The sequence below is a fragment of the Vidua chalybeata genome, chromosome 3 (assembly GCF_026979565.1).
Source record: "Vidua chalybeata isolate OUT-0048 chromosome 3, bVidCha1 merged haplotype, whole genome shotgun sequence".
NCBI classification, from domain to species: Eukaryota; Metazoa; Chordata; class Aves; order Passeriformes; family Viduidae; genus Vidua; species Vidua chalybeata.
The window spans coordinates 26,283,135-26,302,664 of NC_071532.1; the positions used below are offsets into that span (position 1 = coordinate 26,283,135).

Consider the following 19,530-nt stretch of genomic DNA (forward strand, 5'->3'; position numbering starts at 1 on the left):
GTGTGGGAGTGAGGACGACACAACATGGGCATGTTCTGTTTGCATGTAATTGCCCTTCAGCTTCCCGGTTATTTACTTGTTAGTAAGTGATGTCAGGGCATACGGGAAGCCAGGCAGGTGAGGAGAATGTTATAGCAATCTAATTGCTGACTCTCTTTACAATGGCCATTAAAGAATTCTGTATGGGCTGCTACCGCTACGTCCAGCGCATCCGCACCTAGAATTTGACACAAGGATACTGTCACAGAAAACAGGGTTCAGGGTCACAGGTCATCAGCACAGCAGTGCCTCTGGTGCCCAAGCCAGCTCTGCCATGTGAGGAAGGTTAAGCAACGGTGAGGGAATGGCACACATGGATAAGAGTGTGGTATCCAGGTGTGGGCTCATGGGGATGCTGCCGAGCACAGGGGAAGCCTGTCCTGAATCACTGCTCTCAGTTATTCTCATTGATAACGCTTTCCTTGTGGACACATGAGCACCTTCTGTCATTTTATTGCCCAAATGAAGGCAGGAACCTTTGCATGGACCCTGAATCACAATCCCTTTGAAATCTCCAAGTACAGGAACATCATCTTGCATTCTGACTAGGTCTTCCTTCTCAGGGCACCAGTTCTCCTCTGGCCTCTATGGCTCCACACACACAGCTACACCCCCACAGCTGCAGAGAGCTAGGGCTGCTGTCTCCTCTCCACGCTCTGCTCATGGAATATTCTTTCACACTCTTTCTCTTGCTGCCGTGTTTGTTGGTTCCCTAGAACACAGTGGCCAAAGTTAAGAGGTCAGCTCTGCCTTTGTGTAACTTTGGCCGTTTATTCTTTGTTTTAAATTTTGTGTTTACGCTTCTGTGGTTTTACCGGATGTCTCAAAACGCTTGCTTTCCCTGTCCTAACTACAAGCATAACAAACCAGTGTCCAGGGACTGACCTCTTGGCATTTACATATTTTTTTGCTATATTGTTATAGAACAATTATTATAACATTCATTAATTCGTATTTAAAATTATAGAAATTATTATATATTTATTTTATTAATATGTTATTATATTATACAGCCTTCCAAAACTTCAAGCAAAACTTTTCTTCTTCTCTTCCAATTTTTTTAGCCGCCCACCAGTTATTAGTGATCGCGTCCGCACTTATCTTCGTGCCCTCAGTGGCAGAAACAGGAAAAGAATCAAACAGAGACGCCCGCCCCCGCAAAAAGTCACCGAAGAACCGCAAATCCCACCCGAAATCCCCGCTCAGGACGCGTGACGTCACAGCGCCCCTCACGCCAGGCCCCGCCCCCGCGGCCCGCAGGGGGAGCCCCGCCCCCGGGCGCGCGCCGGGCCGGGGCCGTGTGAAGCGCACCTTTTGCACGAGTCCCGCTCGCCGCGGGCGGGGCTTGCGGGGGCGGGGCGGGAGGGGAAAGCCGGCGGCGTGAGCCAATGGGGATCCCTCGTTCCCCGGCGCGTCACGCGTGGCCCCGCCCACTCCCCCGTTTCAGGCGCGGGCGGGCGGAACGGGGAGGCCGCGGCTCGCTGGGCGTTACCGGGCGGGGGCGGGGCCCCGCTGTCGCGAGGGCGCGCGGGCCAATGGCGAGCGGGGCCGGGCGCGGGGGCGGGAGGGCACGGCCGGGCGGGCGGGGCGCGCCGGCCAATGGGGCGCGGGCGGGGGCGTGTCCGAGGCGGCGCTCGGGTTCCGTGTGAAAAGAGTGAGGGGGCTCGGGTGCAAAGTTTGCTCGCCCGGCGCCTGCGGAGGGAGCGGCGGCGGCGGCGGCGCGGGGGGAGCGGAGCGGAGCGGCCGCCCGAGCGCTCGGGGCTCCGACCGCCCGCCGCGCTCCTCGCGCCCCCGCCGGGGCAGCCACGATGTGCGGGGGGATGGCGGCGCACGGTCCGGGCGGGCCGCGGTGCTGGCAGAACCGGCGGGCGCGGCTGCTGTGCATGCTGGCGCTCACCTTCCTGTTCTTCGTGGTGGAGGTGGCGGTGAGCCGCGTCACGTCGTCGCTGGCCATGCTCTCCGACTCCTTCCACATGCTCTCCGACGTGATGGCCTTGGTCGTGGCGCTGGTGGCCGTGCGCTTCGCCCAGCGCACCCGCGCCACCAAGAAGAACACGTTCGGGTGGGTGCGGGCCGAGGTGATGGGCGCCCTCGTCAACGCCGTGTTCCTCACCGCCCTCTGCTTCACCATCCTGCTGGAGGCCATCGAGCGCTTCACGGAGCCCCACGAGATCCAGCAGCCGCTGGTGGTCATCGCCGTGGGGGTGGCGGGGCTCATCATCAACCTGCTGGGGCTCTGCCTCTTCAACCACCACGGCGTCGGGGGCCACGGGCACGCCCACGGCCACGGGCACTCGCACGGCGGCCGGCAGCAGCACCCCCGCGGCGGCCCCAAGCCCGAGCAGCCGCCCGGGGACGGGGAGGCTGCGCTGCACCGCGACGAGACCAGCACCTTGGTGGAGAACTGCAGCAGCTCCAACGGAGTCAGCCAGGAGAAGCTGGGTAAGCCCCGCGGGGAAGCGCCGCTGCCCCATCCACGCGTAGAAAAGCGGGAGGGGTCCTTTCCCGGGTAGGGCCGCGGCCGTCCTGGTCCCACCTGGTGCGGGCTCTGTCAGGACTCTGTGAGGACCATCTGTCCGCACTCCTGGAAAAGAGGCGAGAAACTTTCTTAGCAGTTCTTGTGGCACATGGCTGTCGCACCTCTTCCTCACGCCTTTCCTTCGGATGCCCTAAGCTGCATGTTTGTCTTGGAGACAGGTCACAGTGTAAAAGAGTCTTAGGATAAAGCAGTTTGCCCTGGGGAAAAAATTTGGTTCTGCAAGGGAAGGCACGTAAGCGTTTCTTGCCTGGCGACACGAACTGTCACAAGACGCTCTCCTAATGCCATCCGAACTGGCTGTGAATCAAATGGAGCGCGGTTCAGTGCCTTGGTCCCGGCAGCTGGATTGCTCCATTGGGTCAGTTATCAGTTACCTGGGAAGCTACTCTCCATCTAAACCAAACATATCGAAGTGTATTCCACTGCAATAACATTGTGTTTCTTCATAGTATCGGTATTAATAGGAAGAAGTCTTGGAAATTGCCAGTCAAAACTGTGCAAGCCGGAATGTGGAGCATGCTGGTGTCAGGGCACATGTGTGGTGTCTTGGGAATAATTTTTGTTTAGCTTTCTAAAGCATGTGCCTTCCCACTGACCTGCACACAGGCATACGTTTAAAATCTTCCCTTCCCAGTTGTGATTAAACTGTCTCATGGGTAGGAATTTCTTGGGTTATTTTTTAGTGGATCCAGAAGCCTGGATAGTTGATTTTGAAGCTGCTTGGTTGAAGCCAAGTATTGCGTGATAGCGGAGTGAAAGGTGCGTGTGATTGCCATTTCTCTATTCCTAGGGCATCCTTGTCACCAGAAGGAATGGACTTCAGGCTTTGGAACCAATTTCTCTCCTTCAGCTTCAGGGTGACATCAGCAGACGATTGTTTTAGCTTAAAGGGAGCTTTAATTGATCAGAGTGAACTTTGCTACAGGAACAAGTTTTCTGTGATCAGAGGTTCCAATACACATTTGAGAAACTTAGTTTCTGTTTCTCCAACTCCACGTTGGCTTTGGATAGACAGGTTTTTCAAGAGGATAGGAAAGTTCCTCTGAATACACTACACCATCTTCTTGACCATGTAATAAGCTCTTAATGTTGGTTTAGTTCCAGCAAATGTATCCTAATAATTAGGTTCAAACAACGTAAAATTCCCTTAACCCTTAGTCTCATACGTATCTTAGCTTGGGAATTATTCTTTAATGAAAAGTTGAAAAGGTGAAAAGTTGTGCTTTTAGCCAAGTTTTGGACTAGTTAGAGAAAAAGGTTATAGCATGGATTAGAATGCATATTGTTGTGAGCTGACTTGTCTGGAATGTCTCATGGATGTGCTTCTGGCAATAACAAATAATTTGTTGTGGGTGTTTAGGTGGTAATAGGACATAATTTTGGTCACAGTGAAACTTTGAAATAAGTTTGTATTTCCTTCATTGCCCTGTCATGATTATGTAATGGATGGAGCTACTCATAGTTTGCCTATGGAAAAGTTGCAGGTAAAGGTGTTTGGAGGCTCGGGAGAAGATGTAAGACGTAGAGATAATGACAAAGGTGGTCCTGTGCCTTCTCTGGAAGTCACAGAGTGGGGTAGTCCTGATTTCCTGAGGTGGAAGTGAAAAGTAGGCATAGCCTTAGGGGCTAGTCCTGCACAGGCATTTCAATGACCATATTTCAAATGGACATGTTTTAACCATTTGCCATTAAAACAATTTTCAAGAGCTTTCTGGAACTATGTTTCCTGTTGCCCTCTTGTATAGACAGCTGTACTGACTTTTCAGATCTCCATTATTCCAAGTACTTGGTACAAAGTAGAGCGTTCCTCTTTCCTTGCTCTCATTGTAGACCTTGAGGTCTGAACTCTGTAACCCGAGATATTTCCCTCTAATGCATTTACTTCTCTGGAAAGTTACAGTTCCCATGTTCCATAACTCCTAGAGGTAGTGTGGAAAATGTAGCTGGAGCTTCAGGGCAGAAGCGTACTGGATGAAGTAACGAGCTGGGGCTTGGAACTCAGCCTTGGTAGGAGCCCACTCCCTCTTCAGAGAGGAGAGCACTTGTGCGCACTCTACAGTTGCAGAATCGCAGCCACGAGGGCAGAACAGCAGAAGCTGCACGTTTATTAACGTGTTAATGTTTACAAAGCTCTGAACTCAATAACCTCAGAAGCAGTAAGAGCTCCTTGTTTCAGTTTGTCAGGCCAGGGGCCAGTGCCTGTTGCTTTTCTTTACCACTGGAAGTAGCCAAAAAAAAAAACTTTTGAAGAAAAGCAGGAGGTTAATCATGTACACTTCCCTTCAATTTGAACATTGGAAGATTATTTTTGTTCAGAAAGGATTTTTCTTTGTAATGATGTGTGTATACCCATGTAGCTGGTTAACTGTGTTGGAGTGGTAAGTATTGCAGACAGTTGTGACAAAGGAGAGCACGAAAATGTTATTTACAGTCCATGACAAATGACTTTGGACATCAGAAGCTGTATGTCACTCAACAGCTATATGTTACTTGCATAAAAATATAATTTTACTATGTATTTATTTATTCTGAAATATAAATAACAGTAGTTCATATCCTCAGAGTTTCAGTGATAACTTACACTGCTCTGTAGTCAATTCTGCTGGTAAATTCTGCATTTTAGACGTAAAATTTCAGCTGATTTGTATCTCATGGTCCTGCTAACTCCATGCACCATCTCAGAAGAACTTCCTTTTCCTTGAATTCAGAAGCCTCTTGAAAAGGCATTGGTAAACCTGAAAAGAAGCTACTACACAGCTGTATCATACAGCTTTTGAGCTTCTAGCTTCAAATTTTAATATGAAATAGCAATGCAGTCCTATGGTTAAAGATGGATTTTAGCAATGTGATCAGTCTATCGGTGTTTCAAAAGACGGAACAAATGTACCTAACTAAGCCACTTAAACCAGCTTTTTTACATATCCTCTGTAGCTCTGCATGTTGTTTAGGAAACAAGCAGTGAATAGGCAAATGGTTATGCAGCTGAAAAAGGTGAAAGTAGTTTTTCAGTAGAGTAATTAAAATGTGGTCATCTTCATTCTTTGCCACTCTTAAATCTCCATGTAGAAACAGTTGCCTTCCACCGTATTTAGATCACTTATTGGGAAAACTGAATTTTCCTCAGCCAGAGAAGGTGTTGCTAAGTGTGTGGGTTGAGTTGCTTTTCAGTTTCATACTCAGTGTGCTATGCTTACTGTTGGATATGATTTTATAAGGAATTACAGTACCATGTTGTATTATAGCTCATGCCTAATTGTTTTATTGTTTTTTTGTCAGGTGATATGAAAGATGACATGAGTGATGTACAAGTGAATGGGAATGCTGGCCATTATCCTCTGGATGAAGAGGAAGTTGAAGAAGACTCTAGTGCACAACTTAACATGCGTGGAGTTTTTCTGCATGTTTTTGGAGATGCCTTAGGTTCAGTAATTGTGGTAGTGAATGCCTTGCTCTTTTATGGCTTGTGGAATCCATGCCCTGAAGATGGGCCTTGCTTTAATCCATGTGTCAATAATCATTGCATGGAAAATGCTACTTTATCCCAAGCACTTGGCAGAGCTATCAGGTCAGAGCAAGAGAGCATTACGATGGCTGGTCCTTGCTGGTTGCTATATTTAGATCCTGTCCTCTGTTTGATTATGGTCTGTATACTCCTTTACACAACTTACCCGTTACTTAGGGAGTCAGCCCTCATCCTTCTACAGACTGTTCCCAAACAAATAGATGTCCATTCTTTGAACTCAAAGTTACGTACCCTGGAAGGAGTGGAAGCAATCCATGAATTACACATTTGGCAGCTAGCAGGCAGTAGGATCATTGGCACTGCTCACATCAAGTGTCCTGACCCTTCCACGTACATGATGGTGGCCAAGCGCATCAAAGAGATCTTTCACGACGAAGGGATTCATGCAACTACCATTCAACCTGAGTTTGCCAGCGTTGGCTCCGAGTCAGGGAGAGGGAAATGCGAGTTGCCTTGCAGGACTCAGTGTGCTTTGAAGCAGTGTTGCGGAGCAGGAGAAGATAGTACTGCAAAGAAGACAGAAAAATCCTCATCACTTAGTATTTCTTGTTCAGAAGTTGTCATTGAATTTCCGAAAACGAGGAGGACTAAGTCGGAGAGCATCCCTTCAGTGAAGCTGGAGGCGAACACCGATCAAAACGAGCAGTTTGAGTCATCTTTGTAACTCCCTGAAGGGTGCTACCTGAGTTGTGGAGACTTTGTCAACAGCTGTGTTGCAAGAGGAAGAGACAGACGTTTGAGATGCAATTTTGCCAAATAGTGTAATTGCTGAAGTCCTTGTTCTTGTCATATTGCTAAATATAGAATGCTTGTTTTAAAGAATATAATGTCACTGTCATGATACAATGTGTTTGTGTCGACTTTGTTTGACTGAGGCAGACAGAAAGTGCATCCATGCTGTAACACTTCAGAAACCCAGTTTCAACATTTCAGCAGAGACATTTTTTGCTGTGCTTCAAATTAAGATACTTTTTTTCCAGTGAAAAGGTATTTGAGGGACAAGCATGTAGGAGCTCAATTTGTGTTACAGATTTCTTGGACCTACTTTTTCCTTTAATATTTGATTTGTAGATAACTTAATATATTGTTTATTTAGAAGCCCTAAGAAAACCAAAGTTCATAGAACATTTTAAAAGATATAACTACTAAAAACTGGAAACCACTTTGCAGTTTCACATATTTTTCTTAAAGCTATGTAATAATAATAAAAATTGCGAAGGCTTTTCTAGTGAATTTATTGCACAGCATATTTTAAAGACAACATAATGTGATTGTCAGAAATTGTCCCCTCTTCTTCTGGTAAGGTAGCGAGGTAATTGAAAACAACAGATGTGAAAGGGTTTTTTTCTGTCAGAATGGCAGTTCAAGCTACTGTATACTGTTCTGTGATCAAGACGTGAGACTGGTCGATAAAGTTACACAGACTTCTACGTTTTATGGATTTTTCTGCTGTTTTCCCTTAATTCCAAGTTGTGTCTGCTCATGAAAGTCGTTGAGGTTTAAAGAAGCCTTGACTCAACAGTGCTATGAATAAATACTTAGCTGATGCTGAGTTTACTAAGATAAAATAATTAGTTTTATCAATAAGTGCTCTGGTGGGAAAGGTCTGCCAAGCACTGACAGTATAACTCCTGCTTTCAAGCTCCCCAAAAATAACGGTGCATTCTGCTTCTAGCTGAGTGTGTCTGTAAACACTTGCAGTGACTTCAGTCCTGGTCCCCCACCATGTCCTCGGGAGCCCTCCACTGACTTTTGAGGAAGTGGTGCAGGGATCACTGTATTTCACACTTAGAGATGTTTATGTATCACATAATTTCACTTACTCAGTATCTGAATCTATAGTTTAAAATCTTGACTCAGTAAATTGACAACTGTCTCTAAAGAAGCTGTTACAGTGTGCTGCCAAATTACACCTTAGGAAAGGAGAAACTGCTCAGTGGACTCTGTGAATTTGGCAGAGATGAGAGCTGAAAGATAAAACATACAAGAAATCTAAACTAAAACCCTGGCCCTGTTGTTCCACTCTGATGTTATGTATGGGAACTAATGTCTTCTGATTAATGGATTGCTCCTGTGTGCAAAACTGGAAAACAACTCAGATCTTCCATTCTTTGCTCTGTGACTCTGGACAAGATAAACACTTTGCCTCAGTTTCCCTGTCTTCAAATGGGGATAATACCTACCTCACAGGGGTGTTGTGAGGCTTAACTATTGTGTGAAGAGCTCTGAGTTCTGTTTCTGGAAGGCACTGGAAAGAGGATAAGATACTAGATTACCTGGCATTTACTACTTCTTCAAATGTATTGCAATACCTAGGCACAACCGGAGGGAACTGAGGATAGTTTGGCCTTACAAAATTCTTCAGTGCTGTGGTTTTCAGGTTTTTAACAGTATTTAAATATAGATTTTTTTAAAAAGAATGTTTTGTTAGTGAAGGGAATGTAGCTTTGCCTCCAGATACAGAACACCTCCCTAGTTTGCATTTCTAATTTGTGTCTTGCATCATAATTGCTCCTAAATAGTACAAAAAATAGTCCTGCTGCTCATCAGACCTGGATTGGCCCAAGTCATGTCAGTGGTCTTACCCAAGCTCTCAGCAGAGCATTGCAGTCAACTCTTGATTATCCATGGGTGGATTACCAGTGTTGTGCATTACCTGTGCAGTCTGCGGAGACAAGACCAGCCCCTGTCTCGAGAACACCACGCTCTGGCCAAGCGCTGTGTGCCAAAGCACGGGAAAGCTGGAGGTGTTGGCTCTGCTTCCAGGGAGCCCCATCACAGGCTGCATTGCTGGGTTGCAGCACAGTACTGCCCGGGGGTTTTGCCTCTTGGCTGCTCAGATGCATCCACAGGAAGCTGCGGGCTGTGGATGGGTGGGCTCAGCTTTGTGGTGGCTTGGGATGTTGGTGCTTTGCAGCCACCAGCATTGCTCCCCTTTTTCTGTGTTTATTCTTGTTGTATAGTCTCATAAACTAACTTAAATGTGTTAATATAGTATTTATATATGTTTTTGTTTTTTCTGAAGTATCTTAACTCTTTCTTCTGTTACCTGTATATGATCTAGAGTTGACTGTTAAATGAGATCTTGTATGAGACTACATTTGCTGAGTATGCTACCACTGCTACTATACTACAGAGTATTAACCAAGTAAATTTTGAAATTAACAAAGTACTATTTTTTTTAAATGTGTATCCTTGCTTTCTATGGTAAACTTTCACTAATTATTTTCATCACTAGTTTAAAATTTGTCTCAATCGTTAGTATGAATTGTTGAGATTCTGCCATTTATCACTAACGTACCATAGAACTACTGTTCTTTAGTTTATTTTAAAAAATACCACGAAATCTAAATATGGTAGCACTCAGAAGTCAGATTGACTTCTTTCCTGTTGCTCTTATAAAAAGAGGGCAACTGGTAACTCATAACAGTTACCATCATTGGTTAATAGTCTCAGTAAATGCATCTGAATAGAGGGAGTTGTAGTCACTAATTCCATTTTTAACTATTTAATATCTTTTTTTTTTTTTTTTTGTGCCAGAAGTCATATTTTTCTATTTCTGTGTCCATTGCAGGCAATGGCTAATTAAAAAGACAAAAAGCTCTCCCCCTCGTTATTTTAAGTATCAGGACAGGATGGAGAGGTGACAGTGATGATGGTGATGATGATGGGGACAGGAGGGGGAGTTGCGTGGCCTCTCTGTCATGTGCCCTGTTGCACATGCAGCAGCAGCTGGTGTTACCAGGGCCCTTTAGTCTCCTTAGCCCTTGATGGTAAACTCCCTGAAAGCATAGAGTGAGGTCAACGTGGTGGCTGTGCAGCAGCAGAACACAATTTCTCCGTTCTGGCTGTTGGAGACCTGACCATAGCCCACTAGCTTGTGAAACAGCTCGATTTTTTTTTTTAACTTGATCTGTCTGGGATTAGACAGACTTGATTTGTTCTGAAGATCACAGTTTAAGAATACTGAGAGCGTTCAAAAGCACTGCACAGTCTCTCTTTATTTTTTTTGTCCACAAAGCATGCAACTAGTGAATTTCATGTAAGTGAACACTACAGTGGTGGGGAGCTAATTGTATTGTGTATCACATTCCTGAATTTTTAAAATAAAAACAATTATGGAACACTTATTTTAAGGAAAAATAAGTCTGTATTTCAGTGTCTAGATTATTTAGGCTTCTGATTAAATGTGTCAGAGATGTACAAACATCACTGGATGAAATATTTACTGCATGTCTCATCCAAGAACATGCTATTTTAGAATCACTTCCTAGATTATATCTGCACCTAAGGTGAGGTGCAGAACTAATTCAGACACTCAGTGGGCTAGCCACAGTACCATCAGTCTTTCTTTTTAGCAGAGTAAATTGTTTCTGTGGAACCCCTAACAATTGTAGCTCATTTGTTTTCAACACCCAGTGTGGGCTTTGGTAATATCTGTAGTTGCCACATTGCAGTGTGCGCTATGGACATACACAGAGTTATGTAAAAGAACCAGCCCCAGCTTGTGACTCCCCAAAAGTCATGGCAAGGGCTCAGTCCTGAAAACTTCTGTATTCTTAAATAGTTTCATCAGGCTGACAAGTACTTACTTGCACACCAGGAATTACTTGTGGGAGTGAGTCCAAAGCTTCTGCCAGTGTAGCTTGGCTTTTGAAGAAAAAAGTACCTAGATTTTATCAATGTATTAAAATCAGGATTGCTATGGTATTTCTACATTTGCTGTAGAAATACTGTCATTTTTGTATAATTCCAGAATTTATTCCTTTTCCCCATTCTCTAAAAAGAAAGGGGGAAAAGCCCACTGAGTGTCCTAAGACTTCTTAGCAAGTTTAGCTAAACTGACGTTAGTTTCTGAAATCAGGCCATCTGAATTTATTAAACACTGCCTGGTGGACTTTGGGGAGGAGGGATAAAGATTCTTGCCATTCTCCTTCCCCTGCCCCCTGCTTTGACTGCACTTTCTAATCTCTTCAACTATGGAGAGACCAGGAGTGATGGAGGGGGTGAATTTTGTAACTAGATGTTCCAAGTTCCACGTGGAGGGAATGGGAAATACTGCTAACTATATTTAAAAGCATATAAATATGCTCTGACTATTTTAGCTCCATAGCAAAGCATCAGTTACACCCTTTTTAGGTATGCTGAGTGGTTCAGGTCCACAGTATCTTTGGCTTTTCCTTTCTCTGCTAGGCAGAAAGAGGTGGATGCTCCATTTGCCTGAGCTAAAGCCAGAGTTGACAATTTTCCAAATCAAACGTAGCTTTACTGATAACAGAAGGTCTGATTATTCCTTGTGACCTTTGCTTTGTGTGGTTAGCTGCCTGTGAGGTACAGCACCATGTTTTAGCAGGCACACATTTATATTTTTTGCACTCACTGTGTTGTCTAACTATTTGAAAAGCAAAACCACAAAGCTGAAAAATATCTTTCATCTGTATGTCTCCAAAAAGCACATGGGATTAATTTGGCTTCTTTTTTTTTTTTTCATGTCCTGGATCCTGTTTCTGAACAATGTTAAAATATAATTGCCACAGCTTGTTCATTGATGATACTTCTTTTTGCCTTCTTTTAAAATAAAGAATAATGTTCTTTTTATTTTCTTTCTTTTTTTTTTTTTTTTAAGTATTAAAGTGCTGAGAAAATAAATGCAGCTCTTGACTATCAAATACATTTAGTTGGGATTTCTTTCTCAGATCAGCTCCCAGGAAGGAATCTTAACTAGTAGAAATACACATGCACTATCTCCCAGAACATCAAAAAAAGAGATGAAAATAGCACAAATAAAGGAGGTGGAGGTTAGTAAATGGGTTTTAAAGTCCTGGCCTCCAACTGTCTGGGTTCCAGGTGTAATTAAAAGAATAGTTGCTCAGTTCTAGTATTGTTAAGAGTTAATTATGCAAAAGGCATTTTTTTAACCTCAAATGAAAACAGCTTTTGAAAAGAATAAAAAAATTGTCTTGACCTGTTAATTGGCCATGGTTAAATATCTGACATAAGGGTCAATAAGGTAGGCTTCCTAATAGGACTCTATACTGCTCTTTCAATGTCTTTGGAAGAAATCTGCTTTAGAGCAGAAGATGCTTTGGTGCTTTTCAGCTTCATTTGTTTCAATTCAGAAACACTACAGTTTGCACAGTTTTTTGGGAGAAAAGGACTGACTGTAGATGGTAGCACTAATACTGAGGAAGGCAGGATGGTGACCAATAATACCTACCTTGAGCTGTTAATAAGCTTGCAGTGATGAGTTAATTTTGGAGCCCTTCAGCAGCTCCTTTTTCTGCTTCAAGAGGGAAAAGTGATTCCACATTATTAGTTATATGTGTGGGAGGGTATGTTTGGTTGTGCTGTAAGCACTGCATGTGAGCTTGAGTTTTGCCTTTTCCAAAGCTGCTTCTACCTCTACATGACATTATGTGATTTGAACTTACTATGAACATCCTTTATGAGAAGTGCTGGTGTGGGAATTTTAAATTAGCAGGAAGAGAAGCTTCAGATCTATAGCTTATTTTTGCTACACGTACCTTCCCCTATGTCATTCCTAGACCTCCAACCCCAGAAAGTTGCCTGACCACAAGGACCACCAGATCTAGCTCCAAGAGCAACTCCTTGCTGCTTTTCCATTGGAGGAGCTAATGCCACAGGAGCAGGGTGGGATGGGAGCATCTGACTCCAGACAGACAAGCACTTTCAGCAGGCACCTTCTCAGGCTGATCTGTGCTAGTATCCCAAACCTGGCATGAAAGCCTTGCCACTGAAATTTTGGCTAGCATTTATATGTATTTGTGGTTTGGGTTTGGTTTTTTTTGTTTTGTTTTTTTTGGTTTTTTTTTTTTTTTTTTTTTTTTTTTTTTGTGTTTGTTTTTTTTTTGACAATTAACACAAACCTTAAAGTGTTGCTGAGACCAAATGGCAATCCCCACCCCCCATCACCCAAGCTCTGTTTCTAGTTACAGCATTGGTCGGCTTCCCAGCATTTTCCTCCTGCACCAGCTCCTGCAGCTAAGAATAGCCCTGGTGATGCTGTAGAACAGGATGTGCAACCTGCTGGGCTTCCTGCATTTGTGTTCACATTGCTGGCCTGGGCTGAAGCCTGTCCTCATCTTCTCCTGGACTCACTGGTTGAATTTTTAGATTTAATTTCTTGGATTAGGTTTGCTGTGGGTTGGTCCACACGTGTTCCAGTTGCATTCTGTGCTATAGGCAGCTGCATTCTGCAGTATAGGCAAGACCTCAGTTGAGGGAGATACTTGCTGCCAGTCTTCTGTGCTTCAGAGTGTGTCTGCTGAATGTAAGTGGATGCTGCTGGCCTGCTGCAGACCTGGATTCAAGCTTCACTGCTTGGTTTGATGTTACTGTGTGATCCCTGTAGCTGAGGGTGCAGCGAGTACAGCACAGGGAGTCTGCAGGTAACTAGGTCACTGCTGCTCACCTGAGCTAGGTGTTCATACCCTAGTTCAGGAGTGAACAACACTCCCACAGATAAATGCTGCATGTATTGCTATACCCTCAAGCTTTTTCACTAGGCAGTGCTGACTGGAGACTCAGTCCACTGTTTTATCCTGTGCTGCCCTGGGCTCTCCTCCAGTCAGTTGCAGACAAGCACGTTTTTCCTTGAGAAAGGGATATGTGAATTAGCAAAATGTGGGTGATGATTTTCACTAGTATTTTTGTGGGCATGTGGCAAGGTTCTGACCCAAGTGGATGGGGCTGATGCTGCACGCTTCCAGCTGAGCATTAGAGGAATTCGGCTTAAGTACTAGGTAAAATCTAGGCTCAAGTAATTCATCCTAAATATCCATACTGGCAGAGGCTTTAGGTTTCTGTGTCATGATAGTTTGAAGTGATTTTTCTCTTCACATTGCTGTTCAAAAAGAAAAAAGGAAAGAATTGTGTTTAATTATCACAAGAATTATTATCCAGCCTCGGTCGGTATGTTTCCAGTTCATTGAAAACCTCCCTGCATGCAGCAGCAGCACAGTGGAGACACTGACAAGTTAGTTGGCAAGTTATTGCTAAAAAGGAGGTGTTTGGTACATATGCTTGAGCTTGGAAGTGAAATGACACTTGGCACCATAATGTCCCAGTTATCTTTTTCTGAAGGAGTAGGAAAACTGCAGAACTAAATATTGAGTCAAACTGTGTGGGCAGAGCTCCTGTGTCAGAGCTGCACTGGCGTCACAGCCGCAGCGTGACATCACGGGCTGTATGTGAAAAGCCCAGAGGATCACCCAAGCACTATGTGTTATTGAAAAGCTCAGTAACATTTATTGAAAACTTGCATTCTTTTTTTCCCTTCTCCCATTCCCTTAATGCTGACAAGTTTAGCCACACAGCTAAGGGGAGAGTGTGTGTAGCTCAACTGCCTTGCAACACTGTGTGCTGCTCTGAAAAACAGGTGCCATTGAACCCAGAGTTTGAACTCTACTGCACTTGGTGTGCCCTTTCTAAAAGTATCTACAAAAACAAGGTGATGTCAAAACAATGTTTCTCTACAGTAAGCTGGGGAGATACTCAAGTCTACAACTTCTGCAGTAGCTTTCTGTGATGCTCTTATTTGCTGTCCTCTTCCCAGAGAGTAATCGAGTTACTATTACTGCATGTGCATGCAATAATTAATGTGGCATGGAAAAGCAGTAGGGCAGACACTGGAGTTCTTTAGATTTATTCTTTAAGAACAGAAAATCTGATCTACAAGATTTTTGCCAAAATTTCTTTCGTCTCTGATAGTATCGAAAAGGCAGGTCACTTCTCCCATGGTGGTCACTCTGGTTAGTAGGAAGCAAATGAAATTATGGCATCAATGGAGAAAGATGAGCAATTAAGTGTGTGTGGGTTTTGATTTTGGAGTGGTTATATTTTCCCCCTCCTGCAGCTGTTTTAATGAGGGCAGTGGTTTTCTTTGGTTTTCCTCTATAGCTCTGCAGTGCTTAACAGCTTGTTACTGAGGGACCTACACCTGGAGTGCATGGAAATCCAAGTTAGTGAAAGATATGGAAAAATGTGTTTAAACAGACCACAGCTGAAGCTGAGACCTTAATCTTTCTGAGACAGAAGGTAGCCAGCACAGCCTCAGCTGTTCCATCAGGAAAGGTTAGCTTAACTCACTGCTAGAGAAATGGTGCAGAAAATCAGGTAACAGCAGTTTAGTTTCACACTCGAGCATATGAGGAGTAGCCTCTCTCTGCAAGAGACTGCAGCTTGGCAAAAATAATGTCTTAATGTCAAATGACTTAAGGTAAAGTCAGATATGGAGGGCTCTTAGGCAACGTGAGAGTTCCCCTTTCGAAACAGTGGTTTGGAGAGAACAAGTCATTGGTCTGGGCTAGGACAAAAATTAAACAAGATAAACAAGGATGGACAGCTGCCATCTTCCCCTTCCCCTTTATCTCTAAACCTTAACCTTAAACTGCAAATTTGAGGTTAATGCCGTGCAGTGTGTCTGCAACTGCTGAAACCAGCTATGTTTTAATAAAGCTTACTTATTTTGATGATGATGAAGGTTTGAAAGTTCCTCTAGGTAACAGAAATATTTCTATGCTTTTAAAGTTCAAATGCAAGTATTTTTTAATATTACTAAGAATATTTTCAAATGAAATAATTAATTCTCCTGATAAAACATTTAATGAATTATTTACTTATTCTGTGTCTTTGTTTCTAATCCACAGAACATAGAAATAAACTTTATTTGCACAAACCTGTCCAATTTTTGCTAACATATTATTTTTCTTTAATATCAGCTAAAAAGAGAGGAAGTGTGAGTTCATAAAAAGTGGAGCTAACCATACAATTTTGGTAGCAGCTCACTTGCCACTAACAAGTACTTCAGCACTTTGCAGAGCTCTGAGTAGCTGCAGAATGTACTGTGGAAACAGGAACCACAGCAATAAATTGTGATGGAAAAATATTTGCTTGAACTTCAGGAAGAAGAAGCTGCTTTAGTGATACATAAGAAAATGTATCTGTTCCTGAGTTGCATTTTGCTCTGTACTATACATAGCATTCCAAAAAACTAATCCTTCAAGATACTGGTGATATGATGGTGACTTTATTCCATAAACACCAAATTAGATCCTATCCTATGCACTGATTTATCCAGCCTGTTAAAGTATGGTAGGGGAGGAGTGGAGAGCATGATAGATGCAATTCTGGACTGTACATAATTCAGCTACTCCTTCCAGTACATGTGATCCTTCTTTTAAATAATGTGACAGTTTACTGGGGGTTTTACCCAAAGATGACCATCCTACTTTTCAAAGAACTTGGTTCTGACAGGAACTTTGTTCTGACAGATTCTTTTTGAAAGGAGATAACCAAATTGGCTTCAGGGTATCTTCTTGTGACAATGCCTTAAGGGGCCACATGCTGGCTGGCTGAGCCAGTGACACTGTGTTTTCCTGTGCTCAGTAGGAGTGCAAGACTCTGAACCAAGCTGAGCTGGATGGAGAATATTAAAGGCCTAGAAATGTGGAATAATGTGTTGAAGATAAGGCTAGATTCATTCTCAACACTTTAAGCCTTTGGCAAGAAAAGTTGGGCTCTTGGATTTTGATTTGGTTTGGTTTGGTTTTGTTTTTTTTGTTTTTTTTTTTTTTTTTTTTTTACTTTCTGTATCTGTGACTAACCCCATAGGTACAGGAGGAAAACTTGATATTCATTGAAATTTCATTGAGGTGCTTTTTGGTAAGTCCAAGATTTTTACTAAGTAAATTGAATAGAATGGTAATGACTGTTACAGGACCCCTTAGAGCATGTTTTCCATCTCACTTTTCATCTCTGATAAGTAGATTATAAGAGTCTGCCTTGTATTGGGAACTCTGACAGGTGAAAAGTGCTCTCTGTTTGTAGCCTATGCAGGGCTCTGACCTCTGGCATGCTTTTCATCCCTCAAACTCTGCTAGATAGTGCTTAAAGAAATACAAAGTACTCGCTGAAACTCAAAAATGTGACCACAGTAGAAGCTGTGGTTCTCTGAGGGGTCTCATTTATCTCCATATGGACTTCAGTTTCCCCCAAAAGCTAAAATTTCAGTTTAAGAATGACCTTGGAAATAGAGGTGGAGGGTGGCTTGTAGAAATCTCAAGAAGCATCCAGCAGGACTACAGCTGTTCTAAGGAAAGAAGCCATCCTCTCTTGGACTGGACTGCAAACTCACCCAACCTGAGGGATGGAAAACCAGCAGTCTTCCTCAGAGAGTTTTGGATTGCTCCTCGCTGATCCTGGCTGTGCTGCACCAATTTTAGGGCCACAGCACATGGGAGAAGTGAGGGTATGACTGCCGTGAGCTGGGACATGCAGGCCAGGTAATCTGTGCTCTGAGCAGCTCCTGTCACAGAACACCCATCGACCAACAAATGTATGCACAGCACTGCCCACCCCTCAATGTTTGAAACTTCCCCTGTCTCTATAGTGTGGGAATCCAGGGCATCCCTGTGGCTGCCCTGGAAAGTCTGGGACCCTGGCAGGGGGTCAGGAACCCCCCTGTACAGAGCCACGAGAGACACTGTCTCTGATCTCTGTCCATGGAAAAGAGTTTTCAATCTTACAGGATGAATTACAAGCTCTGAGTGTTTGATATAAGTAGTAATTAGTGTGGCATGGGTGCAAAAGTAGAATTTTAGGATTCTAGAGAAGGGGTTCAAAGGAGGCAAGATGGAGGAAACTGGGCATGCCTTGTCCTTTTTCTTCTTCTTCATGCCCTCCATGTTTCACTGTGGTGTTGGCATTTTTCTATTGGTTTAGGCTGGGGACACACTGTTCAACATGGGTGATAGATACTGGCATGTTATTGTAAATATAGCACATGTAGTTTCTAATATATAATGTTTGTAACATCCCACTGAGGGGCAGAACCCCGCACGCTGTCCTGCGAGACAGACCTGCTGCAGGTCAGAGAGAAAATATTTTAAATAAAAAGAAATAAACAACCTTGAAAACCAGCACAGACTAATTCTTTGGCACACAACTCCTTCTTTGGCAGCGGGGCTGAAAGACAGAGACTTTCTACAATTGGGATCATTTAAATATCACAGATCCCGACACTATAGGAAAGGCCTCCACATCCAGAGCATGTGTAGCATAGGTGTAAAGGGAGCAATGGGCTGGTGGAAAGGGCACCACCAGTGCTGTAACCACTCTGGTACTGGGCTGCCACTCCAGTTGTTCTGGGATTAACGCTGTTACTGAGTTTAGAATTGATGAATGAGTCCTGAAACTCAATTTATGCAAAAATAATGGCTTAAACCTGGTTATTTCTTGTTTCCTTGTGTACGTGGCTTTTCTAGGCTGTCTGCTTTTCCACAGTAACTTCCAAGCCCTGCTTGGGCAGGGGTTGTTTCCTCCCAGCACACCACTGATAACAGAGGTAGGTATCCTCCAGGCAGGGCTGCTGGTTGCTTTCTAATCTAGCAATGAGGAAAAACACCCACCACGAGAGAGTTTGCAGTGCTTCACTAAATAATTAATCGATACTAAAGTCTCCAGGACTTCGGAATCACATGGACTCTGACTTTTCATGCAATGCTGTATAGTGTTTAGGTAAAAGGTTAAAACTATATCTACTCTAAAACAAATCTATACCATAACATGGAGGCAGAAAAACAGAATTAGTAGTACTGCTTCCTCCGTTGATAGGAGTCAAGCTGAGACAGAGACTTTATAAATGTTTTCTTTTTAGTTTTTTTCCTTTCACGTGTCTTCTTTGAAGGCTGGAAACAGACTTCTGTTAACTTTTGGTTATTAAAAACCAAAAAGCAGTTTTAGAAAGAAATCGGGGTCTGACAACCCAGCAGGGTAATGGGAAACTTAATAAATATCCTGTTGTTATAACATCTGTCATTTTAGCATTAACAAGCTCATGACTTTAGCTGTTGTGTGATCACAGCTCCACTCTGCAGATTAAGGGAAAGGCTGTTAGACCTCTAAAGTAAAAGATTTCTGCCCAGCGGGGTGCTTTAACCTCTTGTATCCTGAAGCAATTTAGTTAAAGCAGCTTGAAAGTGATATAGAGACAGACTCCTGTGCAGGAGGGAGGGTCAATTAGGAGGGATAGAGAAGCACTTGGACTCAAGGATTTTCTTAATTTTGTTCTCTTTGATGTCCAGAAGAACCAGAAAAAAAAAAACAAAAAACAAAAAAAAAAAAAAAACCCAAAAAACAAACCAAAACCCAACCAAGCCCAAAAGAATGTGGTGGGTTTTTGTGTTTTTTCTTAATTTGGTCCCACTTTGACTTTCTTAAAAGTTGTAGAGAAGAGATTTAAGAGACTATCTTATTAATAAGCATCACTGCAGCAAAGCTATGGTAGATGCCCATTGCTTGTAAGATAGTATATATATGTCAACCACAAACACAGAGTGGTATTTTGGTTCATTTAAAACAGGCCTATGTAAGAACCAGAGCAACTGCACAAATACTGAACTCCATGCAG

The 19,530-nt window shown here is 43.4% G+C and overlaps 1 protein-coding gene across 1 annotated transcript; it reads left to right on the plus strand.

The window, feature by feature from the left end:
- The first annotated feature begins 1,729 nt into the window (after positions 1-1,729).
- On the plus strand, positions 1,730-11,699 carry SLC30A1 (solute carrier family 30 member 1). Its single transcript, XM_053938434.1, has 2 exons — positions 1,730-2,481; positions 5,855-11,699. Exons 1-2 carry the CDS (start codon positions 1,848-1,850, stop codon positions 6,763-6,765), a joined length of 1,545 nt encoding a protein of 514 aa, XP_053794409.1. The 5' UTR covers positions 1,730-1,847; the 3' UTR covers positions 6,766-11,699.
- Positions 11,700-19,530: the final 7,831 nt, after the last annotated feature.

Excerpts from the sequence above, each read along its gene's own strand:
- SLC30A1 (XM_053938434.1), top strand. The coding sequence starts at position 1,848 with ATGTGCGGGGGGATGGCGGCGCACGGTCCGGGCGGGCCGCGGTGCTGG. Across the intron at positions 2,482-5,854 it reads AGTCAGCCAGGAGAAGCTGG|GTGATATGAAAGATGACATG; the intron begins GTAAGCCCCGCG and ends TTTTTTTGTCAG.